This window comes from Scardinius erythrophthalmus (assembly GCF_964197995.2).
Source record: "Scardinius erythrophthalmus genome assembly, chromosome: 5".
Taxonomy (NCBI): Eukaryota; Metazoa; Chordata; class Actinopteri; order Cypriniformes; family Leuciscidae; genus Scardinius; species Scardinius erythrophthalmus.
Genome location: NC_138225.1, coordinates 47,983,905 through 47,997,891, shown reverse-complemented (window position 1 = coordinate 47,997,891; position 13,987 = coordinate 47,983,905). Strand labels below are relative to the sequence as shown.

Below are 13,987 nucleotides of genomic sequence, written 5' to 3'. Positions count from 1 at the left end.
TTTCATTGGCCTTGGACCGTCCACGAGCCGTCTGACTGACATGTAAAGCAACCAATCACAGTTTGTTTTGTTCAGCGTCATGTTTAGGGGCGTGGAAATGTAAAGTCAATGTCCCTACAATAACAGACCGGCGTGCAACTTCCCAAAATTGAAAAAATAATTGGATCACTAGGGAATCCTTCCAAATGCTTTCAAAGGGTCGGCCAGGCTTGGACAATAATACTCTTCCCATATCCTGTCCTGTATGATGTCAGATACTGAGACTATAGGGTGATGCTGATTTGCAGGTTGGTCTACAAAAATAAATCACTGTTGGCAAAAGTGGAGCAACTGGTTGGTGAGTTCACCCAAGACAGAGAGCAGATACTGGAACATATGACCTTCAATTGTTTGATTAGCATAACCAGGCTACTAGCTTTACTCACTAAAAGCATTTAAAGGGCTCTGTAAGATGTGTGTTGAATGACATTGAAGGTAGTTTCTAAGCTTTTCTTTATTACGTGGAATGGGATGGTACATGCTGTGCCTCTTAATAGAGGTTTAGTGAGAGATCAATTGCAACACATTAAAGTACTGTTCTCTGCTCGTGCCTATATGACCAGCGATCAATCATGCTCTTGAGTGTGTATTTGTGGATTTTCCTATAGATATAATGTATAACTGGGCATAGCCCACTATTTGATTATACTCTAAATTATTCAGCATGGACACCAGACGGCAGAGGTCGAGCAATTCTTACAAAGTCAAACAACATCCTCTCTTCAGAGGAAAATCTAATTCCACCGACACTCATCATTACCTTCTGCTTAGTGTTTGTCCACTTATTCATTGAAGAGTTTTGGATGACTGACTACTTCATAATTCAACAGCAAGGCTCATCTGCATAATGTTGATAAGAGGCCATACAATATAGGACAACCGAAGTGAAATATTAACAGCCAGTAGTCTAATGGAAGTTGTTGCTGGTGCTGTACGAGTGCTAGGTTTATTCTGGAACCTCTGCTCTTTTCCTCCACATTCAGAGATGAGCCAACAGAAAGCAGAGCAAAGAAGAGCCAAACCCAGATTCTTTATTTCAAGGCCCTTCTTCGTCATGCATGAGGATTTTAAGTTAAGGCCGTGCCATGTAAACTTGTAAATCAGAGTGGAAACACTGTTCTACTTCAGCTCTTAGGGAATTGGGAAATGATTCAGTATAAAGTGCCCTAAGGAGACTGGTGTTACTGATGGGAATTGCACATTCTCGGTCTGGGAACACTAGTTATCAGAGAACACTAAATGGATTCATTTGCCTTATAGGTTCGTCCCACTTGTGCAGTTACGAGAAGAAGCTGAGAATAACTTCAACAACACTTGAGCTAATGCACAAGGCACAGTAGATTAATGGCTGGGATGCTTTTCCTAAGAGCATAATCACATTCTATGTTTTATATACTGCAAAACAAAGAGGCAGAGCCATTTTTGTTCAATAAAGATGGCATCTCAGTTGCACAATAGCATTATCAAAGAGCACAGCAAACAAACAGCAGTGCTGACCGGTATCTAACCCCAGTGCATAGCTCACTTGAAGCCACCTGTTATTTTTCAATTACCAGGTGGCCGGTACATTTTGCTTTGATGTGGCCACAATTCAAAAATGCTGTCTTCCCGGATGTACAATGGATGTGTTGTACGTTCAGGGCTGCAATGAAGTAGCAGTGTTTTTCTTTCTTTTTTTTTTGTTCCAAGGAAGGAACAAAAAGCAATTGCCCGGAGCATAATTTGTAAACAATGAATGTTGGCACAGTAACTATAAATACAAGGTTGTTCGTTTTATTCTGTAATTTCCCTGTTATTTCCCCAAGGGTTTCATAAAACAGTTGATACAGCAACAATGCCAATATTACAAATGAATTTTTGTACTCATTTCACACAGTGTTGAAATAACAGGAAATGACACCTATTTAAAATCAATGACTGGATTTCTTTCTGAATGTTCAAAAGTCACTGCCACAATACAAGTGGTTTGTAGATGGTTGCAAGAGCATTGCTATGCAGTTGCTAAGGGGCACAGAGTGTTTTTTATCATGTCACTATTTGGTCACTAGGGTGTTCAGAGTGGTTGCTAGGCTATAACCCACTGCACTTAAACAAAAGAGCTCAGTCTCTATGACATTCTGGCTTCTCTAGATATGACTCAAGTTTCTTCTTCAATGCAAGTCTATGGGATTGTTTTTCCCTATGGGACCTGTTTTAATCATCTGCAATATGAAAATAAAAAAAATAGCAAGATTCTGATATTACTTCAAAAAGTAATAGCACACAAACCACATGGTTTTTGGTACAATTCATGTGCCATTATAAAACAAGTGTATGCTAAAGTCTAATACTTAGTTCAAAAGTTTGGAGTAATATTGTGAAATATAATTACAAATAACTGAATAATTGAATTTTCAGCACCTTTATTCCAGTCTTTAGTGTCACATGACCCTTCAGAAATCATTCTAATATGCTGATTTGCTGCTCAAGAAACACTTCTGATTATTATCAATGTTGAGAACAGTTGTGCTGCTTAATTTTATCTGGAAAATGTGATGCATTTGAACAGAACAGCATTTATTTGAAATAGAAATCTTTTATAATACTATAAATGTCTTTACTGTCATTTTTGATCCATTTAATGCATCTTTGCTGAATAAAAGTATTCATTTCTTTGAAAAATAATAATAATTGTACTGACCCCAAACTTTTGAATGGTAAATGTAATTGCTAATTACCCTGTAAACACAGTAAATGAGAATATGAAATAATGTAAATGATGTGTTTTTATATCTAGAGGCTAAACAAATGGAAATGAGTGTAGAGAACTGTAGGCGTCCTGTTCCTACAAAATCGCACAATACCATATACAGTTGGCAATGCTTTAGTGCCTCTCACTTTGGCTCCATAATAACTGATTTGAATAGCAGTGTTAATTTGAAGTGTAAAATGAGGAGACGAAGACAATGAGGCTTGTGTTTCTCCAGAGGATATCTGTGCTTGCCAGCAATGACTGCTGCCCTTTTCTGATTACCTTTATGAAGGGCTTCACCACATTATGACTTATGATTAGCCTTTCTGTGCCTTTCAGGGTTAATCAATATCGTTTTCAAACCAAGCCCACGCAAGGTTGATTGTTTGAGCGTTATGTCATAATTAAAAGTGCAATGAAGTAGTAGAATAGGAAAAGAAAAGGATGTGCAGGCAGGAGTTCGCTTTACAGAGTGATTAGATATCAGCAATGGTTACATTTGAGTGCTTAGTGTTAGACAGAATGAGAGAAGTGCAAGAAAGTCGCCCAGAGACCCAAGTCTCATCCCACAGGTATGAGCACACTTCTCTGAGAGAGAGCCCTCCGCTAGAAAGTGGTGCACAGACGCTCATGCAGTGCATTTTGTAACTGAACAGACACAGACAAGATTTTGGTGGAAATCCTTCTCTCTTTCATTGCTGCTAGTGATTACACTGGCTGACGAGAGCAATTATAGTACAATCTGTTGATTACCTCGCTGTGAGAAATGCTCTTTTTCTTTGGAACAACATGCACTGATAGATCGACTTTACGAAAGCCCTGTATAATTAGGCTGGTTTAGGGTCAAACCCTCCAGACGTATATTTTTAGCTATATATGGATGCACAGCGCAGCGGACGTGGAGCTCTCGGCATCTCGGAAACACAGCGCTGATATTGATTCTCATTTTAGTTCTCCTTTTTTTATCCAAAGTCTGCTTGCCATGGTCCATAATGTTTGAACGAAACAACAACAGCGTGCAAATAGACATTGCGAACTACAAAGTTGTCCGCGTCAGTCGCTTTGGTTACTATCAGACGGCTCTGGCTCATAGCTCTGGTTGCCATGGCAGTATGAGCGGACATGGCAGTAACCAGGGACAACGCGGATATGACGCCATTGGCGGCGACAAAACGGAAATAAAGAAACGGGACGTTTCTCGAATTAAATTACAAATTTCTCCTGGTTTGAAAGTTGTTGGAAACAGTCGGGATAATGTAAGTACACAACTAAAAAAAATATATAACATAGATATAGTGATTTTTGCTATTTTTAAAGCAAAAAAGTTACATATTGTGCCTTTAATAACATATTAGTAAATGTCAAGATGAATATTTACTAAGATTAATAAATGCTGAAGAAGTATTATTCATTAGGTAGTTAACTAATGTTAACTAATGAACCTTATTGTAAAGTGCTACCGTTTTATTTAAAGGGTTAGTTCACCCAAAAATGAAAATTCTGTCAGTAATTACCCACCCTTATATTGTTCCAACCGCGTAAGACCTTCGTTCATCTTCGGAACACAAATTAAGGTATTTTTGATGAAATCTGAGCCATGTCTCACTCCTCCATAGGCTGCTATGTGACCGAAACTTGCTGGCCCAGAAAAGTTATTAAAGAGATCGTTAATATAGTCCAAGTGACTCCAGTGGCTCAATCTTAAGTATATCAAGCGACGAGAATACTTTTTGTGCGCAAAAACAAACAAAAATAACGACTTTATTCCACTATTCATTTCCTTCTCTCTGGACCTCTAGTTGGTTCGCGTAGTGTTTTTGCGCAGCGCGTCTGTGTTACACGTCACCACGTAGGCTCACTATTGGCCGACGCCGGTCATGTGTGTGATGCGTGATGACGTGCAACACAGACGCGCAGCGCAAAAACACTACGAGGCCCAGAGAGAAGGAAATGAAAAGTGGAATAAAGTCGTTATTTTTGTTTGTTTTTGCGCACAAAAAGTATTCTCGTCGCTTGATATACTTAAGATTGAGCCACTGGAGTTACTTGGGCTATATTAACGATCTCTTTAATAACTTTTCTGGGCCAGCAAGTTTCGGTCACATAGCAGCCTATGGAGGAGTGAGACATGGCTCAGATTTCATAAAAAATACCTTAATTTGTGTTCCGAAGATGAACGAAGGTCTTACGCGGTTGGAACAACATGAGGGTGAGTAATTACTGACAGAATTTTCATTTTTGGGTGAACTAACCCTTTAATGATAATAACTCAGGTTTTAAAAAATGATGGGTTAAGACAGTCTGGTAGATTAGTGAGGTAAAGATTTTTGTTTTTTTTTGAAGAGTGCTTTTAAGGGATGTCAGGTTTCTGAGAAGAGATCCCATTATAATGCATATTCCCTCTTTTTGGAGAAAATTACGACAGTTTTGTGCAATGAAAGGTTACATTTATTTTATTTCATTTTTTAAAAAAATATTTTAAAATAAGGACCAAATGCAATTGTTGGTTAAAGCAAATATGTAATCAGCCAATCACATGACAGCAACTCAATGCATTTAGGCATGTAGACATGATCAAGATGATCTGCTTCAAACTGAACATTAGAATGGGGTTACAACCGAGGTCTGGAGAAGAGCATCTCTGAACGGACAACACGTTGAACCTTGAAGCAGATGAGCTACAGCAGCAACATGTTCAGGCTGCTGGTGGTGGTGTAATAATGTGGGGTACATTTTCTTGGCACACTTTGGGCCCCTTAGTACCAATTGAGCATCAATTAAACTCGGCAGTCTACCCGAATATTGGTGCAGACCATGTCCATCCCTTTTAAACCACAGTGAACCCATCTTCTGATGACAATGAATTCTCTATAGTCAAATGGCATCTACAGTCAGATCTCAATCCAATATAGCACCTTTGGGATGCGATGAAATGGAGAATCACATCATGGATGTGCAGCCGACAAATCTGCAGCAACTGAGTGATGCTATCATGTCAATATGGACCAAAATCTCTGAGCAATGTTTCCAGCACCTTGATGAATCTATGCCACGAAAAAATTAATGGCTCATTTCCACCGAGTGGTATAGTACGGTACAGTACGATTCGGGACAGTAAACCCTGATCTGGCTTGTGTTTCCGCCGCCATCTGTACTCTTAATAGGTGTGGTATGCCGGATCGACGTCATTCTCTCGCGAAGAAGAAAGCGACAGTAAACAACAATGGAGGAAATATAACAGGTCTTGCTCTTGCTTCTCGGTATGTGGCTGTTTGTCACAAGATGAAAAAACATTGTGTTGCAAAGGTATTGTTTTTCAACTGTTTATTAAAAAATATCTCCTCGTTTTGTCATTCCACTAGCAAGTGCCGATTCTCTGTCAACCAATCAACACTCTGCAGTGAGTCTAGCTCCACCCTTTATGTACCAAACTAATGTGCTAGATTCCCCAACGGAAGGGTCCCAAAAAAGGTCCCAAATTCACAACTTTGACAATCGAAACGGAAATAACTGCATATCGTACTGTACCATACCGCTCGGTGGAAACGAGCCATTAGGCAGTTCTGAAGGCAAAAGGGGGTCCAACCCGGTACTAGCAAGGTATAGCTAATAAAGTTGCCAGTGGGAGTATGTACTGGCTATAGTTTTCTTTGCTGTAGGTTAATAATCAACAGAGGGCATCAATATCCAATATTAAGTTACAAAAATTGAAAAGAAATCACAGGAGTTCTTGTCTCTTGTAACAGAAAAATTTGAGAAAATACAGCAAAAAATAAATAAATAAGAAGGAAACGCTTTCATTGCAGTGCTTTGCACTCGAGGCCACAAAGGTACAGAGGTAACGTGTGAGAAACAGCATTAGAAACGGGAAAAAAGGAGAGAGATTGCTTGTAGCATATTGCTGGAGGGAGAAAGCCGGTCTAGTCTGAATACTAAGCAAAACAGACAGCAGCAGATGCTAGCAGCAGTCTGTTGTCTGGGGAAATGCCTCCCACACGACAACAGAGAAAAGAGCACAGGCAAACGCAGGCCAAAGGAATCCCCTTAGAGCACATCATACCCTGTTACAAAGAGGACTGGGAAAAATCGCTCACTTTATAGACCCTATAAAAGGCGGGCTAGAAGAGGGAAGAGTTTTGTGAAGTAGCCCACTAGCCTCAAAATACTTGGATATTTGCATTTGTCTCACATGCTCATTCCTGAGGCGGGTTCTTGCTTCTTACCTTGGCTTTGTTGATAGTGCAGTGCAGAGCATTGTTCTCCTGATCATACAGAAGGCTGAAGTCCAGAGTGCCGAGCGTAGCTGCGAGGAAACAGACATAAAAACATCAACAAAACAGTTCATCTACAGGGCACACCACAGCACATACTGTATGCAATAGCAATTAGCAAGCTGTTCAAACCATATTTTGCTCCTCCAGAGACCATCTGATGTCAACTGTACATAAAAAGGCAAAGTGCTTTCTCAATCTGGCGAGCTTTAATTTGAATTTGATTGGCTATCAGGGCTGCACATGTTTTTACAAGGTACCAAACTGCTACACTTCTGATCTGTTGAGTTTTGTTTGAGGTACTTAGTAATTTATTAGTAATTTAACTACATATCAACAAGCAGAACTGTAAATGTCACTTTGAGTTACACTACCGTTGAAAGGTTTGAGGTCAGTAAGATTAAAAATACTTTTAATCAAAAGGCGCATTAAATTGATCAAAAGTGACAGTAAAGACATTAACAAATAAAAAAATTTCCATTCATCAAAAAATCCTGAAAAATTGTTTCATGGTTTCCACAAAAACATTAAGCTGCAACGGTTTTAAGCATTGATATTAATAAGAAATGTTTCTTGAGCAGCAAATCAGCATATTACATCATGTGACCCTGAAGACTGGAGTAATGATGCTGAAAATTCAGCTGTCATCACAAGAATAATTATATTTTAAAAATGTTTAAATAAAAAACTTTTTTCTGCAGTTTTTATCACATAAATGCCACCATAATAAGCACAAGAGACCCACCCCCCCCCACAAACACATAAAAAAAATATATAGTTTTTAGGGATGCACCGATGTGAAAATTGTGGCCGATACCGATAACCGATATTAATATTGCTGTTATGGCCGATACCGATATTTACCGATGTCGATATCTCTGTATAGAAAACAAATTTTAATGATTATCAAATAAAGAGCTATTTTCCAAAACACATTTTTTTTACTTTAGAAATTACTGATATTGGGCACCTTTACCTGTGTGCAAAATATGTCACACATAGGACACACATGCATTATATTGCATATAATGTGTGCTGGTCAACTTGTCTAAAATTAAGAAACCCTTAGAAAACAGTAAAAAAATATAAATATATATATAAAAAAAAAGGAACATGTGTACAATTAAGATAGGCTACTTCATTTATTATTCCAATATCCAAATATGATACTAAAAAATACCACAGGGAAAAGGGCTTCTTGTGACGTGCTGTCTTTGCCTTTGAACATTGCACATTTTAAACAGGACACGCATTAGCTGAATAAATGTTAGCCAATACAAACATATTTATAGAAAACAGTTGACAATGAATAGACAGGAGTCCAATAATAGCATAACGAATCACTTATTCTAAAAATAATAACAAGTAGGCTATAAGACGAATCCGACATATGGGCTGTGTTAACAGTAAAACGTCCGTCATTTAACGAAATTTAAAAACACGGATGGATAATACAAAATGCTTTCTGACATTTTGACAGAAAAAAAACAAACAAGCAAAAACAAAATTTAAACTTAGCCTGTCAATTTTTCATTTTACAATTATCCTCTCTCTCTCTCTCTCTCTCTCTCTCTCTGTGCGCGCGTCCGTGTTTGTGAGAGAGAGCTCGCGCAGCACTGATACAACGGTAGCCTAATTTTTTAATCTATAAGTAACGAACGCGCTAGTTTTCATACAAAAATAAATATGTAACATAAGGTAGGCTACTTTAGTTTTTATTAACACAATAACACATGAAGGCTACGTTTCTCAACACTGAGAATGAATAAATAAACGCCTGTTTCTCACTCTCGCTTATCAGTAGCCTAATCCACAAATCACACGTGCTGTCACTTTTGAGAAAAACAAAATTTGAATGGGTATCAAATATCAAGCAATATATTCAAATATCCACGAGTCAAAAAACGATCAGTCAAAAATGTGTCATGAAGAGGAAAAAAACATATGTCGCACTGGACTGCATTAACAATGTACGGACGGGCGGCGGGCCAGTTCTCCGTTACAGACGTGAGCGCTCTGAAAGCGGCACTTAAAAACTGCTTTAAAACTTTCACAGAGACCTCAAGCAGAAAGCACAAAGCCTGTCTTTAAATTTAATTTCGTTTTGTATTAATTGTATCTTAATTTTGATCAATGTTTCATCAACGAATTGCCTGGATTAAGTAAATATAGTAGAAAATATTTAATCAGGACAGAGGCAACGGCGCGTGAACCTGGAGCAGCGCGTCTCATAAATTAACCGAAACCTACCTGCCTCACAGAACCGGGAACATATAGAAAGCTTGAAACTTCTATTTTTAAACAGAACAATTCAAAAGGAAAGAAAACAGACTGTTCTCTGCTTATGTCATCTCTGTGTGAAATGTGTATTTCTCTCAGGCACGTTCTATACATCAACTTCATCTTCAGCTTCACACGTCAAATATCGGCCTGTTCACATCGGCCATATTTTGACATCGGACCGATACCGATGTGTAAAAAAAATGACCATATCGGCCGATATTATATCGGCGGCCGATATATCGTGCACCCCTAATAGTTTTATAGACCTCAAACTTATGAACGATAATGTGTCTGTGCAATTGGTTTAGTTGAAAAGAAACATTTTCCACTAATTTCAGTGTCAGAACAACATTCACATAGACTGCTGCAACATTATTTGAATTAACTTTAATGCTCACCAGTCTATGGTTTTACCAATGATTTCTAATTTACCTAGCCCTAAAACAATACAAACTGTCAATTTGGAAAGACATTCTGATGATCTTTCCTACTTAAGTGACTATTCTTCACCAGAATGAGCTGCAAAGTAGATTTGATTGCGACAGTCAAACGTCCTGTTATTTGAAACTAAAAAGGCTGTGATTTCCTGAAATTGAGTGAGATACAAAGAAAAAGATTGAGAGAAATTTTCCTTTTCTCTTTTGAATTTTTGGACCTTTCCTATTCCCACTAAGTGTAAAGTCAATACTCCAGTAGGGTCACGGCTCTGAAAGCGAACCTCCCTGCTGATTCTGCCTCGTATGAATGCGTTCATGAGGATCTGAGTCACATCTCATATGGACTCCTAGCAGGTGGCCTTCAGCTCCATTCAGCAGAGAGCATCTTGAGTTCAAGGGCATTAGACTAGGGATGTCACCATCATGATTTTTGTGCTCCCGAGTAATTGAGAAGAATAATTGCAAAAAAATTGTGAATGTTGAAAAGTTGAAAAGTGTGAAAAGTTGTGAAAATGATTCGTTACAAAAGTGCGCATCAGATATGCTAAACACGGAAACCTGGTTGTGTATGTGACGCACTACAACCGACCTCATTCATGCACTCACATTTGAGCTTCTCATTCCTTTTGATGGCAGTTGACAAACACATGTGAGGTTCAAACCGCCACTACTGCCTGCGTGACAGCTGAAGTAAAGTAAAGGACTGGGCCGATACCGATCAGTTAGAAAAATGCTTAATCAGCCCCGATATTGATCCTTGACATCCCTACATTAGACATACTGGAGTAACCAACTAACCTTACCCAGTTATATCCTCAACAAAATATAAGAAGAATAACTGCGAAAAAAAAATGTTTTATTATATATCAAAGCAATTACTCTGAAACATGAGATGTGGAGTAATCTAATTTTGCTTTTAATAATTAACTTTAATTTTGTAAGTTACCTGTTTTTTTAATTATTATTACTAAATAAAAACAATCCAACAGGAGTTTGATTGTTATTATTTGGAATGCACAATGACAAAAAAGTTATCCGTTTTTGCAAATGAACTCTTCATTTTTAGACATCTGTCAAGTTTTATGTCCCCTTTTGTTGTTTTTAGATATGATTCCGACACACACTGACTTTAGCCCAAGGTTTGGGGACATTTAGGTTTCAAAAGCACATAATTGTTAACCCTGCAAAAAGAAATGTTAGTTATGATTAATTAAAAAACGACTACACTACTGCACCCCGCAACAGCTGTTGCTGCAGTGAGCCATGATGTAGGAATGCATTTGTTGGACCTTAATGCCATACGTTCTCCTCCCGTTTGTGTGGATGTATTCTTATATGATAAGAGAAATCAGTGGGATTAAACCAGGCCTTTGTTTAATTACCTAAACTGGTACCAGCAATGCGTGACTTCAATCTCTAATGCAGAGAGCACTGCCATCAGTGAGGGGCTTTTCTCTTCTGCAATTACAATTAATTGTATTATCTGATAGTATTTTACCCAAGAAGGCTACGAATAGATTATCGGTGTGAATGATGGACAGAACAAACATACTGGTGCAATATTCATACTACAGCAAAATAGAGCTGTCAAGTGCTAATATGATTTTGGCCATAGATAGATTGATAATGAGAGTGACAAGTGAATTCACTGAAAAAAGTGGGTTGGATTTACATGATTTAATCCTACATCAGTTCCACATGAATCAATAAAGTAACAATTATAATTTGTTCACTTAACTTCAACACACACACACACACACACACACACACACACACACACACACACACACACACACACACACACACACACACACACACACACACACACACACACACACACACACACACGTGGCTACAAATGACTGAGATTCACTGGGGGACTATGCTGACTAGTTGGGAATCTTTTCTTTTTCTTTTTGTACTTTCAGTTACTTTTCAGATATTTAAATATAAGGTCTTCTATAATCTATAATAACATTAAACATATTTCATATGTCCTGCAAACAATGTTTTCTTAATTATCAATACAGGCACATGAAAGGTCAACAATGAACAACATTTATGAATTGTGTGTGGCACAAACTCTTCATTCAACAGAATCTCTGCTTGGAGATAATTACCTTTTTAATTTTGGCGAAATCAAAGAAACATCGTGTAGGAATCTGCATATATGGTGCATGCAGAATTGAACAGGGCACACAAACATTTTAAGTACATTTGTCCTCAGGTTAAAGAAAACTGTAGAATGTTTTGGATTCCTTGAAAATCAACTATTATTAAACATGTTTAAAGATGAATCCAGTTTTAAGAGAAAGGGAAGCTAATGTTCATTCTAAAAATCATAATTTGTATTGATCAGTGTTTATATGTGAGCAAAAGAACATAGGATTGAGAGAGCGAGACCAAACTCTGGTTTAGTGGATTGGGTGGAGCGAACCCAACTGGAAAGATTTTGACTGAATAGCTTAAATGAGGATGAAAGCAGCCCCAAACAGTTTACAATAATAATAATAAAAAAAATCCTCACAAAACATAATCTTTATTTACTATTATTGTCTGTTTCTATGGTTACAGCACGGCTGTCAGTCACAGGGATTGACTGCATTTTCCTGTGCATACTGACATTATTCGATTCGCTCCTGTTGACTTTTGTGTGTACGAAACAATTTGAGTCACAGCTGTTGGTAAATACAGACTGTCTGAATGTAACTATAGAAGAATACAGAGAGAAAGTAAGAAAAATGTGTGGTAGAATGTAAAATGGAAGGCTAGCAGGATTATCCATCTATTAGCATTAACTTCAGGCCATGCAGCTATATGTTCACATCAGCTGAAGAGCAGCATTACACAAGCTCACTCAACCTGTAATCATACACACACCCATCACTTAGTTTCCCACTCTGGACCACTTTACACTTCAACAATGTCCACCTCAAGTGCATTTTCCATCGGCAAATTTCGATTGAGAGAGAAGGCCAACCTGCAAAAAACACGCCTTGACAGCCCTCAGCATTTCTGGCCTAAAAGGTTTCATATGATCTACATGAGCCAGAATGACTTCATATCAAGGATGATTTCCCTGAAGGATTAAACACAACCTTACAATGAGATGTCTAACATTGAGATTGCTTTGATCTCAACAAAGTTATTCTAAAATTTTGTCCACAACACATAAAATTGAAGTAATGAGCTTGCCGGTGAACAGACTTCTGGGATTATGTTTCCCTGTGGTTAGCTGCCAGTTTCCCAGCTTTTCAGGACAGACTGCATTATGGCCTCTGTCAGTATACCGGAAGGAAACAAACAGCGCTGGAATTAGCGAGAACCAAAATCGTATCCAATCTAGCCTTGCCGGTTCTGTTATTTTGGGCTGGTCACATGACCATAGATTGGGCTTGTCTTCACTGCTGCCGTTTAAACTCTGAATTGGATGAAGTGGTAATTAAGGGGAGGAATCAATGAGGATATAAATAAGGACTTAAGAGTCATTACAATTTAATACTCTATTAATTTGCAAAGACTGTAATGATTCACTAACCTTATGATTTTTTTTTTCTGCTGGATAATAAAATAAGGAAAAAAAAAATCCTGTATTGAATGAACAATCCGAGCCATATCTATCTAATCCAAAAGCGTGTGGGCAGAGTCTCTCTGCAAGACCACAACGGAACGGATGAATAAATCAAAGTTAAAAACCTACCTCTACCTCCAACAACTGTCCTTGATTTTTAATGTTGAATTTTTCTGACTGGTGTTTTGAAACTCCCTTTATCATCTGTATTGCGGTCGGTCTTGTACAGCACAATGGTCAACTACAGTTGCTCTTATCGTGCCATATAAATAAAAGATGATTGATTGATGTACAGGTACTGTTCTTTACTAATAGTGATAGAATTCTGGGTAACTTTATGGCTTATCTGGAGTGTGGAGCCTGTGATTGCTTAGTTTTGATATATGAGTGACATGAAAGTCCATTAATGGTCTTTTGCTTACTCTGAGGAACTCATTTGTCTTCTCATCTTCCTCATAGACCTCACATTGCCACTCATTTATGACCAGAGACTCTGCCACCACTCATTACATCCACCTCAATTACGCCCAGTAGAAATATTAGATTTGATGGGCTCTGGTCTCATCCATTGTCTCTGAGGAGATGCCAATATTGTCAGCACACAGTATACGTTATTGTAAACTCGAGAGTCCCTGGTAGAGAATGGCTGGGCCTG

The 13,987-nt window shown here is 38.1% G+C and overlaps 1 protein-coding gene across 1 annotated transcript in view; it reads right to left on the bottom strand.

Annotated features, from left to right (window-relative positions):
* The window catches only part of doc2b (double C2-like domains, beta), a 243,922-nt gene that overhangs the window by 56,168 nt on the left and 173,767 nt on the right, over positions 1-13,987 (bottom strand). The window contains exon 10 of the mRNA XM_081366887.1: positions 6,994-7,073. Coding sequence (XP_081223013.1) covers positions 6,994-7,073 — 80 coding nt within the window. The remainder of the gene's footprint in view (positions 1-6,993; positions 7,074-13,987) is intronic.